General features: G+C 35.2%; 1 protein-coding gene across 2 annotated transcripts in view; it reads right to left on the bottom strand.

Annotated features, from left to right (window-relative positions):
• Positions 1-13,861, bottom strand: part of LOC127446825 (rap guanine nucleotide exchange factor 4-like) — a 176,170-nt gene that overhangs the window by 140,821 nt on the left and 21,488 nt on the right. The window contains exon 1 of one of the 2 annotated variants that reach the window (XM_051708090.1): positions 2,922-3,099. The exons of the other annotated variant lie outside the window; for it this stretch is intronic. Coding sequence (XP_051564050.1) covers positions 2,922-3,055 — 134 coding nt within the window. The 5' untranslated portion in view covers positions 3,056-3,099. Of the gene's footprint in view, positions 1-2,921; positions 3,100-13,861 lie in introns of those variants that run through there. 2 annotated transcript variants of the gene reach the window in all.

Genomic DNA, 13,861 nt, shown 5'->3' with positions numbered 1-13,861 from the left:
ACCACAATAAAATGCAATAAAACACTGTTATTTTACAAAAGTTTTTTTTTAATATAAATATTAACTATTTAAATTAAAACAATGAGGCCTTCAGTGTTTCTCTTGTTAAACTTGCTTCAAGCTTTTAAAGCCAGTAATTAAATAGAGAACAGAGTAAACAGTGCTTTAAGTTTTTCAAGCAACAGTAATTATACATTAAAAAAATTATAATATAAAAACATTAAAGTAATTTAATGCAAAATGAAACTACTTAAATATTTGACACTCTTTCCTGTGTGATTAGTAGATTTACATTAATACTGATTTGATGCAGTAAGAATGCCTGAATGCCTATAACAGACATCATGCATCTTATTTACATTTAGACTTTGCACAGATCAAACATTTTGAAGAATTTGTCTCATCTGCTTATACATTAACGGCTGTGTTTGCTTTAATATCTCATCAAGACAGTGCAGATTTTATCCCGTCTGTTTACACTGGTAATTCATTAACAGCTGTGTTTACATTAATATCACCTAAGAGGGGTATTTTGATTAAGAACAAAATTGTTCACTGGGTGGAGTCAGTTTCCCCCTCAATTGATTCACCGGTCGACCAGTGGAGAGGTATTCCTTTGATCAAATCGCTGCTTCATTGAAACGCATTAATTGTGGCCAAAATAGAGGACGTCCTGGCTAAAATGAGACATCTTTGGCAGCATTACAAGCGTATACTTCACCACTGTCTTTCGCTGCACTCCATGCAACGCTTTCTTTCTTACATAATAAAAATAATTGTATCTCACATCAATATTTCGTGAGCAATAATGTATTTCTTTGGTAAACGTGTAATAAGCATGATGCGCTCCGGGCTGGAGTCCTGATCATGGTTTATTTTGCGATGGAAAAACCACAGACTATACAATTACTTACATATCAAACAAACACAAACAGATGAAACTGTAGTATTAAATTTGTTACTCACCAGCATTAGTCATGTCAAAATAGTTGCCACTGCTTCATCTTTCAATATATGTTTCTTTGCAAAGTCTGAATCATAAAAGTTCTCAAAAACATCCTTAGAGAAATGTGCCGATCAAAGTTTAGTCCTCATTCCTCACGCTGGGACAAAAGGGTATGCAGAGATGTAGTTTTTCCACAACCAGGAACACAACATCGTCTGGGGACCTTACTCCACATCTAAGACTTTTTTTTGCTTAAAAGCAAACTACAGTAGCAATAGTAGCACTTCCTGTGTTGGGCTCCATCAGCCTCTCTCTCTATGAATTCACCGCACAGATTACATATTTTGTGGAGGCGGAGACTATTCAAATGAGCCCCATTCCTATGTTGATTTCAAAATGAGTCATTTTTGCACAGTAGAAACAATAAATGCTCTTTTTGGGCAAGAGAGAAAGTTTTGAGTTCTGAAACTTACAATATGTTTTTATCATACAGTGACCTCTTATACGCAGAAATATTAAGGAAAATTTGATTCCTCATGACATGACCCCTTTAAAATATTAGTATGAATAATAACAATAATAATGATAAAAATATTATTATTATTATTTATTATTATTATGTACAGGATAATTACAGCTGGTTACGGTACAATTCATATATTTACAGTAATATACCTCGGGTACCAATTACAGTAATCAGGGAATTACTGTTCACAGCAACTGCAGTAGCTCGCAGTAATCATGTTTTTACAGTAATTAACTGGCAACAGTAATAATAGTGGTAATAATAATACCTAACTAATTATATAAATTCATTAATAATGTATAATTACAGCTAGTTACTGTACAATGAATATTCTAATAGTAATATACCTCAGGTACAATTTACAGTTATCAGTGAAATACTGTACACATCAATTGCAGTATCTTACTGTAATCTGGTGTTACCAGTATGTTACTGTAAAAAGCACAGTAAGGTCTAACAGGGCATTAAGCCGGGATATGAGAAAATACTTGAACATCCAAGAAATAACACACCAACTTTAAATGTCTGTTTTTTTTCCTGACACCAGGCTATAGAGCTGTTCAGCTGTGACATCAATTTGTAGGCGAACCCGGAAGTCTAATTCACCAAGGGTGCCCTCTGGATTTTCCAATGGGTTTTTATAATGGAGTTTTTTAACGTAATTTATGTTGTAGAACAAAATGTCCACGTATCATCAAGTAATGTGTACCACTAACCTTATTTTTCACACAAGTTCAAAAACCCCATTATAAAAACCCATAGGAAAAACCAGAGGGAACCCATGGCAAATTCTCTTCTGGGTTTTTGGACTACAAGCTGAATAGCTCTATTGGATAGTTTCAGAAGACATGGAGTACTGCACAAAAGTGGTGCTTTTTTGTTCTTTTTAGGACTCAACAGCCCCATCCACTTTAATTGTATAAAAGAGCAGTCTTGAAATTCTGCTAAACTTCTTATGTGTCACACAGAAATATCATACAGATTTGGAACAACATTAGTGCAAATAAATAATAAAAGAATATTAATTCTGTGGTAAACTGATTCTTTAACTCTTCTGTATACTGTATTAAAGCCCTTGTAAGCAGAAAGTGACTCTTCATGAGTCTGCAGTAACACAAGCACTGCAGCACTGGTGACCTCCTCCAGGTGACAAACAACCATTTGCCAACTATACACAATACACTTTCATTCATTTAATATATTCACATAGGCTACTGCAGTGAATCAACTAATATCACCTTAAAGCTATAGCACTGAGAACGTATACATCACTCATACACTCTCTGACAATCGCATTTAGCATTTCTATGAAATGAAAGTTCAGATGAGATGAGAATACGAAAGTATTAATATGAGAATCAGAGGTGTTGATGTGTAAAGGACTGCTGAAGGTGATTGAGAACAAGCAGAAAGACGGATTAAGTTTCTTGAGGGTAAAAATCATCGTACCGTTTATCCAGACAGAGGATCCATTCAGCGGAGGCAGAGGGAAACAGCATGCCGACTTCCCGTGTGATAATGTTGGGCTGGAGCCGGTGTGTGCTGCGACCATTTTCGGTGGAATCATGGACCGCAGTTTGCATCGTCTGCACCAGAACCCACTTTACTGAGACCGATGGAGTCCGAATCTGACTGATCACCAGCGCTGATGCTGCCGCTGCTGCTTCCCCCCCACAAAACTGAGCCCGGGGCTAGTTGTCACAAGGACGATATACCTCAGTGAGGGTTGATTGAAATTCCAGTTGCACAAATGCTCGTTTTCGGGTTATTCCTACAATTCAAACCCTTTTAAGTCCATAATACAAGTTTTGGTAGGCTATTTATAATGTTTAATTTCACCGATTGCGATTTTAGGGTTGTTAAAGAGAATAAAGATTTATGATGTTACACACTGTTGTGGACCGTAGTCCAATTTTAAATAACTGAAATAAATGTATTGCATTATTGTGGTTTTCTTCATGTCCCCAAAGCTCCAAGTCAAACATCTTTGACAACAATAAGTGCAAAAAAAGAAGAAGAAAAAAAAAAAAAGAAATCGTAAACCGACCCTGCCAACCTGAAAATATGACCTTTCAAAACAGATGCCTATTTAAATTATTATCATACTTTTAAAGATTTGTCATCAACATATCACATTATTAGGGCTGGAAAGTGTCATAATGATGTAAGGCCTCAAACCTGCTTATTATGTAAAATAACATACCTACAGGTTTCATGTAACTGTCTTGCCACAGTTCTAATATGAAAATTGCTTTAAAAAATGCTGAGACCAAATAATAAAAAAAAAAAATGCAAATAACCATGTAATTGTGCATAGTTAAGAAATAAACAAGCTTATGAATTTTTACAAGGGAGAAAATCCTTTCCGTGTACTTTGTTGTTGACACCAAAAGGCATGTGTCCAATCAACTTGATCAGTTCAATGTATTCGTCCAAACAGCTACGTAGCTTAATTAGGCAAAAGTCAACGTGAAGGTTATGTGGCCTCCATCTTCAGAAACCACAAACAAAACTATGCAAGGTAAAAATTAATACAAATCTACTGTGCTGGGTTGCCATTTGATGTCCAATGTAAAATCTGGGACCTGCAGCAAACCACCGGTGTAGGTCCTCTCTATGGAGCTAAAATACTGACAAAAGTATTTGAATCTGAAACGTCTTCATTTGAATTCCAGACATGTGACATTCAAATTAAATGAGTTTTTTGTGTGTGTGTGTGTGTGTGTGTGTGTGTGTGTGTGTGTGTGTGTGTGTGTGTGTGTGTATTTTATACATTTAAAGTTTTATACAGTAGATTTTTTAATCTTGGCCAATGCTAATTTCTAAAAATACATACGCTGACTACTGGGTGGCTCAAGTAATTAATATAGTTTTGCTTTACCTTTGGCCTAGTTTGTTTACAATCTGAATTACTGAGATCTGAATGTAAGACATTTGTATTTGGAGTTCTGAATTTCTTATTAATCTGAATATGTGAACCTTTAATTCTATAATCTGAATTTTTACAGCTAAATCCACCTCTAATAAACAAAAAATCAGCTATTTTAAAATACAAATTTATAAAATACGCCATAAAAATCATACATTTTGTTAAATGTCACATGTCTACAATTCAAATTAAGTTCAGATTCAAATACTTTAGTCAGTTCTAGCTCCAGGCTATCTTTGACACCGAGGAGTGCAGAGGTGCAAAGTAACAAATTACAACTACTCTCGTTACAGTACTTGAGTACATTTGTCAAATTTTTATACTTTATATATATATATATATATATATATATATATACAGGTGCATCTCAATAAATTAGAATGTCATGGAAAAGTTCATTTATTTCAGTAATTCAACTCAAATTGTGAAACTCGTGTATTAAATAAATTCAGTGCACACAGACTGAAGTAGTTTAAGTCTTTGGTTCTTTTAATTGTGATGATTTTGGCTCACATTTAACAAAAACCCACCAATTCACTATCTCAAAAAATTAGAATACATCATAAGACCAATAAAAAAAACATTTTTAGTGAATTGTTGGCCTTCTGGAAAGTATGTTCATTTACTGTATATGTACTCAATACCTGGTAGGGGCTCCTTTTGCTTTAATTACTGCCTCAATTCGGCGTGGCATGGAGGTGATCAGTTTGTGGCACTGCTGAGGTGGTATGGAAGCCCAGGTTTCTTTGACAGTGGCCTTCAGCTCATCTGCATTTTTTGGTCTCTTGTTTCTCATTTTCCTCTTGACAATACCCCATAGATTCTCTATGGGGTTCAGGTCTGGTGAGTTTACTGGTCAGTCAAGCACACCAACACCATGGTCATTTAACCAACTTTTGGTGCTTTTGGCAGTGTGGGCAGGTGCCAAATCCTGCTGGAAAATGAAATCAGCATCTTTAAAAAGCTGGTCAGCAGAAGGAAGTATGAAGTGCTCCAAAATTTCTTGGTAAACGGGTGCAGTGACTTTGGTTTTCAAAAAACACAATGGACCAACACCAGCAGATGACATTGCACCCCAAATCATCACAGACTGTGGAAACTTAACACTGGACTTCAAGCAACTTGGGCTATGAGCTTCTCCACCCTTCCTCCAGACTCTAGGACCTTGGTTTCCAAATGAAATACAAAACTTGCTCTCATCTGAAAAGAGGACTTTGGACCACTGGGCAACAGTCCAGTTCTTCTTCTCCTTAGCCCAGGTAAGACGCCTCTGACGTTGTCTGTGGTTCAGGAGTGGCTTAACAAGAGGAATACGACAACTGTAGCCAAATTCCTTGATGCCTTGACCCCAGCCTCAGTCCATTCCTTGTGAAGTTCACCCAAATTCTTGAATCGATTTTGCTTGACAATCATAAGGCTGTGGTTCTCTCGGTTGGTTGTGCATCTTTTTCTTCCACACTTTTTCCTTCCACTCAACTTTCTGTTAACATGCTTGGATACAGCACTCTGTGAACAGCCAGCTTCTTTGGCAATGAATGTTTGTGGCTTACCCTCCTTGTGAAGGGTGTCAATGATTGTCTTCTGGACAACTTTCAGATCAGCAGTCTTCCCCATGATTGTGTAGCCTAGTGAACCAAATTGAGAGACCATTTTGAAGGCTCAGAAAACCTTTGCAGGTGTTTTGAGTTGATTAGCTGATTGGCATGTCACCATATTCTAATTTTTTGAGATAGTGAATTGGTGGGTTTTTGTTAAATGTGAGCCAAAATCATCACAATTAAAAGAACCAAAGACTTAAACTACTTCAGTCTGTGTGCAATGAATTTATTTAATACACGAGTTTCACAATTTGAGTTGAATTACTGAAATAAATGAACTTTTCCACGACATTCTAATTTATTGAGATGCACCTGTATATATATATATATATTTAAATAATAAATACATTGCAGTACTTTTACTTGAGTTGATTAAAAATGAAGTATGTAACTTCACTACATTTATTTTTCACCACAATTACAAAGTACATAAAAAATTATACATGCGCATCTTTGCACAACAGCGTGCTCCAAAGATAGGTTAGTGCGAGTGATCTCAGGCTTCACTCCAATGCGGCGCAGACCATAAAACATATGCGATCCATTTGAATTCATACAGAGAATGCTGTACTTTAAAGTACTATGGAGGAATTCAAACATTGAAACGGCTAGACAACCTCAACATTCAAAACAGCACCGACGAAGAAGGGAGACACTGCAGTGCAACAATATGAATAACAAGGCTTTTCAAACTTCACATCATTAGCCATCCCAAAATGTTTCAAGTTTTACTATGGTAACCAGTTCATGAAATGGGCCGGTGCTCACCGGAGCACCATACATACAATTATGTGCAATGCTTTTCACAGTAACAGGAATTATTCTTGTGTAGGCAAGTACTCTCTTCTCTCCCTTCTCCACAAGACAGTCTGCCCTGCCAACTAGGCAAGAACTATAATACTGTAATGCATATTTCATCATCTTATTCTGGAAAGGAACCATTCATTCAGATATGAAAGGATTTATGAAATTTGGATTTAAGATTACGAGGTAAAAAAAAAAAAATATGCATGGATGAATCATTCACAATAAGATCAATAACATGCATTTAGAAAATAGATGAATTTTCATTTCATGCCAACTTTAACATGATAGCACAGTGTAGTTTGACAAACAAATAAATTGCAGGAATAACTTGTTTACTTGCAGCTATTTGTCTCAAACAAAATTTTTAAATACCTTTAAAAAGATATGCCACAAACCTTTCCAGTTCTTTATAATCATGTTTTTTTTTTTTTTTTGGTGTTCACATCAATTTCTGAATTTGCCAAAATGCTTCTTAATATAGCCTATACTTATTACCTTTTGAAATGTAATGCATTCAGTCTTAATCCATCTAGTCCCTTTCTTGAGATCACAGCAGGAAAAACAGTTTTAATGTCAAATAAAGTAAAACGCATTTACCATGTAAAAAAAAAAAAAAAAAACATTTTTTAAATCATATTTTCATAATATCTGGGTAGCTCAGTGGTAAAGACGCTGGCTACCACCCCTGGAGTTCGCTAGTTCGAATCCCAGGGTGTGCTGAGTGACTCCAGCCAGGTCTCCCAAGCAACCAAATTGGCCCAGTTGCTAGGGAGGTTAGAGTCACATGGGGTAACCTCCTCGTGATCGCTATAATGTGGTTTGTTCTAGGTGGGGCACGTGGTGAGTTGGGTGTGGATGCCACTAGCATATAGCTCCACTGTTAGCATAGGATATCCTTGATTTTATTTTTGGATTATATTCGGATAGTATTGGCTGTGTTCACTACTGTTTGATTATAATAAATCTTGTTATATTATAATAAGTACTCCTGTTTGTTTTTGTTTGAATGTTGTGTTGAAGCCAACCTCTGCCACGTGAAGAACTCCCAAGTTACCTCAGAGTACTATTATGTTATTGGTGTTAGAAACTAACTGTAACTAGATTACTATTAGATTTGTATACCAATAATTTAACTAGTTTTTTCCCCTTGTTGATTATTTTGATTAACAATTAAGATACTCAACCTACAGGGTAGATTTTGTTTTATGAGACTCAATCAGTAACTTGCTATCATTTTTCTCTTTTCAAAGAGTGGTGCCCCGAGAATAGAGTTTAATGAATTAAATTCTATTTAATTACTATTTAGTTATTTAATTGTTATTTGATTATTCCATAATTAATAACAATTAATTATTGATCATTTCTGGAGAATAGTTTAATGAGTTAAATTCTATTTAGTTATTTAATTGTTATTTGATTATTCCATAATTAATAACAATTAACTATTGATTATTTCTGGAGAATAGTTTAATGAGTTAAATTCTATTTAGTTATTTAATTGTTATTTGATTATTCCATAATTAATAACAATTAATTATTTATTATTTCTGGAGAATAGTTTAATGAGTTAAATTCTATTTAGTTATTTAATTGTTATTTGATTATTCCATAATTAATAACAATTAATTATTGATTATTTCTGATAGTAAAACTGATTTAAACAACCAGTAGCACCTACACAGATCATAGTTTAGATTCGCTCTGTTTAACTGAAACCTGGCTTAAACCTGATGTATATATTAGTTTAAATGAGTCTACTCCCCAAGGTTATTGTTATAAACATGAGCCTCACCTGAAAGGTCAAGGAGGGGGTGTTGCTACAATTTACATTGATGTTTTTGGTGTTACTCAGAGGTCAGGATATAAGTTCAATTCTTTGGAACTGAAAATGATTAATGTGACGTCAGTAAAATTAAACTCTGTCATCTTTTGTTCTTGCTACAGTATATAGACCACCAGGGCCGTATTCTGATTTCCTTAGAGAATTTGCTTATTTTCTGTCAGATCTAATAATTACTGTGGATAGAGGTTTAATCATTGGTGACTGATTCTACATTCACATCGATAAAGAAAATTATACACTGGGATTAGCATTTATCAATATTCTGAACTCTGTTAAGAGTCAGACAAAATGTGACAGGATCAGCTCATTGCCATAATCACATGCTAAATTGAATTCTGTCATATGGAATTGATGTTGATAATATAGCAATTCTGCCGCAGAGCGATGACATCTCAGATCATTCCCTCGTCTCTTGTATGTTGTAGCCCCCCCCCCCGATTAAAGAAAATTAAAGAGAAAAGCCCCACACCATGGTACAATGATCACACTCATGTTCTCAAGAGAGTTGCTTGAAAAATGAAGCACAAGTGGAAGAGTACAAAATTAGAGGTCTTTCATGGTGCATGGAATGATAGTTTCTCTAGTTACAGAAAGTGTCTAAAAGCTACCAGGTCTGCATATTTTAGCAAACTCATAGAAAATAACCACAATAATCCTAGGTGTTTCTTCAGTACTGTGGATAAATTAGTAAGGAATAAAGCTTCGACTGAACCAGATATTCCATCTCAGCACAGTAGTATTGACTTTATGAATTTCTTTAATGATAAAATTGAAATCATCAGAAACAATAATGGAATTATGCAACCATCTGCAATAGCTCAGAAGACAGTGTCTCATATTATTCCCCACAAGCAACTACAATCCTTTGCTGTGATAGGACAGGAACAGCTAAACAAACTTATCAAAACATCAAAATCAACAACGTGTATGTTATATTCAATACCGACCAAGCTATTAAAAGAGGTGTTTCCTGTAATCTCAGAACCTCTTCTTAATATTATTAACTCCTCATTATCCTTAGGGCATGTCCCAAGAAAATGTAAGATAGCAGTTATTAAACCGTTTATCAAGAAACCTCAGCTTGATCCTGGAGAGTTGGCTAATTATAGACTGATCTCAAATCTCCCATTTATGTTGAAAATACTAGAAAAGGTAGTGTCCTCCCAGCTATGTTCATGTATATATGAAGAATTTCAGTCAGGATTTAGGCCTCATCATAGTAAAGAGACTGCCCTTATCAAAGTTACAAATGACTTGCACTTATCTGATCAAGGCTGCATTTCTCTTCTTGTGCTTTTAGATCTTAGTGCTGCCTTTGACACCACAGATCACAAAATTCTCTTGGATAGGCTTGAGAATTAAGTTGGCATTTGTGGACAGGCATTAGATTGGTTTAGGTCCTTTTTATCTGACCGCTACCACTATGTCTGAGTAAAAGAGGAATTGTCAGATTAAACTAAAGTTAAGTATGGAGTGCCACAGGGATCAGTTTTAGGGCCTCTCCTTTTCTCCTTATATATGCTTCCCCTGGGAGACATTATCAGGAACCGTGGAATTTGTTTTCACTGTTATGCAGACAATACCCAACTTTATATTTCCTCGAAACCTACAGAACTTTACAATTCTCCAAGTTAGCAGAGTGTATTAATGATATCAAAGATTAAATGGCTAGAAATTTCCTTCTACTCAATTCCAACAAAACAGAGGCAGTAACTATTGGACCTAAAACCTCTAAAAATAAGATGTTAAAATACAATTTGACTCTCGATGGATGTACTGTCACATTGTCTCCTAAAGCGAAGAGCTTAGGTGTTATATTTGATAGCAATCTGTCCTTTGAAAAACACATTTCCAGTGTTTGTAGAACAGCATTCTTCCATCTCAGAAATATTGCTAAGTTACGACACATGCTCTCTGTTTCTAATGCCGAAAAATTAATTAATGCATTCATGACCTCAAGACTAGATTACTGTAATGCATTACTGGGAGGATGTCCTGCAGGTCCCATAAATGAACTTCAGTTAGTTCAAAATGCAGCAGCTAGAATGCTGACTTGAAACAAGAAATATGATCATATCAGCCCAATCTTAACTTCGCTACACTGGCTACCTGTTAAATTTCGTATTCATTTTCAAATATTTCTAACTACTTACGAAGCTTTGAATGGTATAATGCGCTGCATTAGTTTGGTCTGCCGGAACTAAAACACTTCTTGTATTCTATAACCCCGTTTTAAAGTGAATGCAATCTATGATAATGTTATTCTATTTGTTTCCCTGTCTTAACCTCGGGATACATATCCTGAGGGAACCGGAGCCTGCCAGATCCAGCTCTGGTCCTGCCTATGTCTGACTACAGTCCTGTCTGATGTCCGACTCCCACTACTACGTGTTGCTGCATTTTGACAACTAACTGCAGCCTGTGCCAGCCAGATATCACTTCAGTCTACTACGATGGACTTCACAGAGGATAACTAACTGAAGCCTGTGCCAGTCAGATATCACTTCAGTCTACTATGATGGACTTCACAGAGGATGAACTGATGCCAGCACCAACCGTTAGACATGGGATACTTCACAGGACACAGCCTGAAACTTGGACTTAAGATGGACTCGACCAAAAATGAATCTGCCACAAGCTTATAGTCAAACTGCAGTGCACCTTACTGACTTCTACCTGCATCACCTTGGTCAAAGGATGGACTACACTCTGAAAATGAAATACATGGATAATAAATTAACTGCAGCCTTCATCAGCCAAATAACAAAAGACAATGCATCTGTTTGTACTTCTGCAGTTAATTAAGAATGTAAATTCTAAGACTTTAGTCATTAATCTTACAGTTAATACAAAAGCTTTTTGTTTAAGCATTGGCCCCTAACACTTGCTTAGTTTACTAATTTTAAATCTTGACTTGTACTACACATACTGTAAATAACTAATAATATTCATGCTGTTTAGCCAGAGGGGAACTGGCCCCCACAGTGTGCCTGGTTTCCCCCAAGGTTATTTTTCCCCATTAACCAACATCTTGGAGTTTTGTGTTCCTTGCCACAGTCACCTTAAGCTTGCTCACTGGGGGTCTAAATATAAATATAATTATTTTCTATTATTTATTTTAAGGCGCAATTTACAATCATGTTTTTTTTTTTTTTTTATTAAACCGCACTTTTATGACTCAAAGACATTACTATATTACAGCATTTTCTGTTAAAGCATAATTTTCTGCAAAGCTGCTTTGAAATGATGTGTGTTTTGAAAAGCGCTATACAAATGAAAATGACTTTTTTTGACAGTATAAGAAATATTTTCAATATCTACTTTATTGTCACAAAATAAAATGCCTACTTGTCAGTATGGTATGGCATGCCACGGTTATAAATACTGTAGCTTTACAGCTCTCTTAGCAGTTAATTACAGTAATGCAAAGCGTTTAAGAGATACTAAATTCATTAAAAAATACATTTAAATAAAATATTATTTATATATTGCTGTACTGTATATACTATAAATAGGTGGCCTACTTACCTACAGTACTTGAAAACTTTTTAAAGAAATTGATCCTTTCTTGTTACCAAGGTTGTATTAAATTGATGAAGTTACAGTAGACATTTATAATAAATGCTGTATTCTTCAAACCTACTGTATATCCAGGAATCCTCTACCTGCAGCATTGCAAGTGTTTGGCATGTACTGTTCATTAAAGCTGTCTGTTTCGGACCTGTGAGGAGCCTGTTTCTCAAACTAGACACTGGTATTGTCCTCTTGTTGTTGTGAATCTGGGCCGTCCACTTCCCTTTCTGTCCTTGTTAGATCCACTTTGATTTATTCTTTCAAATAAGTGGTGCATGATAAAAGGCATCTCCTCCCTAAAAACAGTAGAATGATGAATTTCAGAAAAAAAAAAAAAGAGAGTTTATTTTTGGCCATTTTTAGACCAAAATGTTATTTGCAAGTGTCAAGCTATTTGGAAGAAATGTAAGTGTGCACAAAACCTCAGCAACTTTCAACTGTTCTAATAATAAGAAAAACATAATGAGTACCAAATTAACATATTTGAATGATTTCTTCAGTATTAGGTGACAGCATTTTAATAATGACTGCTGAAAATGGGGCTTGGTCATCCAAAAATTATTTTAAAAATAAACAATAACACATATTACAGTATATTATAAAATGTAAACAGTATAATGTAATATATTATGTAAAACAGTATAATAATGATTTACAACATTACTAATGTTTTGGGCAGTATTTGTGATTAATTTAATGCATCTTTTACTTCAGTACTCTTTCACCACATTGCTGTTTAAGTGTAAGGCCAGTGGTAAGTTTGTGTAACTCTGTGAAAAAAAATGAGTTTTTCTTTTTTTCTGTGGTCAGAAATTCTAGACACAAGCACATTCACAGGCAGTAGCCCAGTCTCATTATAAAGATGTGCAGTCAGCAACCAAGAGGAAACAGCCATGCAAAAAAGAGAGAGACAGAGATATTGTAGTTTCATGAGTGAGTTTCTGAAAGAAATGTATTCAAAAATATAAATAAAACCTATTAATAATATACAATTCAGTCAGTCAGTTTCTCTTTCTCTTACAAATATGAAAAAGTTCCTAAATTTCCCCAAGGAAAGATTCAGCATTTTACAGAAATTGTGTAAGAAGAACAGCATTAGTGTAAACTGTGACCTCCACATTTATAGCTGCATCCTTGGGAACAGATGGACAAAAGAAGACATTGAATTTACAATATCAGTTATTAACGGTCATTGGTAGATTGTGAGGGAACAATTAACACAGTCATAGCCTACAAAACTAGCACCAAAAGTAATAAGGTTAATTTATAGAAGCTGAAGTGTAACTTTTTCAGTGTTTAAATCCTTTCTCCTATACCAACATAATATGCAGACAACTATAAGCCAATCGTAGACTCATTTTTTCAAAAACTCTAAACACTGTGTCTCTGTTGTGCTATAAAATTGTATTTAAAACCTTGTCCAGCCTGACACAACAACACTGACTCAACCACCCAGATTACAAACGGGAGTTTCATCTGGAAAGCTTCACATTCTAAGTGATTTTAAGAGTTGTAAGTGATTTTATCCGTTCTGAAACTTCCACGAGACTGAGCTGTTGAATTAGACACGCCCCATCATTCCAAAACACCACCCTCCAAAGATAGAGTTGAGATGTCACATCACGGTTGTCATGGACTA

This window comes from Myxocyprinus asiaticus, chromosome 10 (genome assembly GCF_019703515.2).
Source record: "Myxocyprinus asiaticus isolate MX2 ecotype Aquarium Trade chromosome 10, UBuf_Myxa_2, whole genome shotgun sequence".
Lineage (NCBI taxonomy): Eukaryota > Metazoa > Chordata > Actinopteri > Cypriniformes > Catostomidae > Myxocyprinus > Myxocyprinus asiaticus.
The sequence above is the reverse complement of the archived record's forward strand: the minus strand, read 5'-3'. Positions and strand labels throughout refer to the sequence as shown.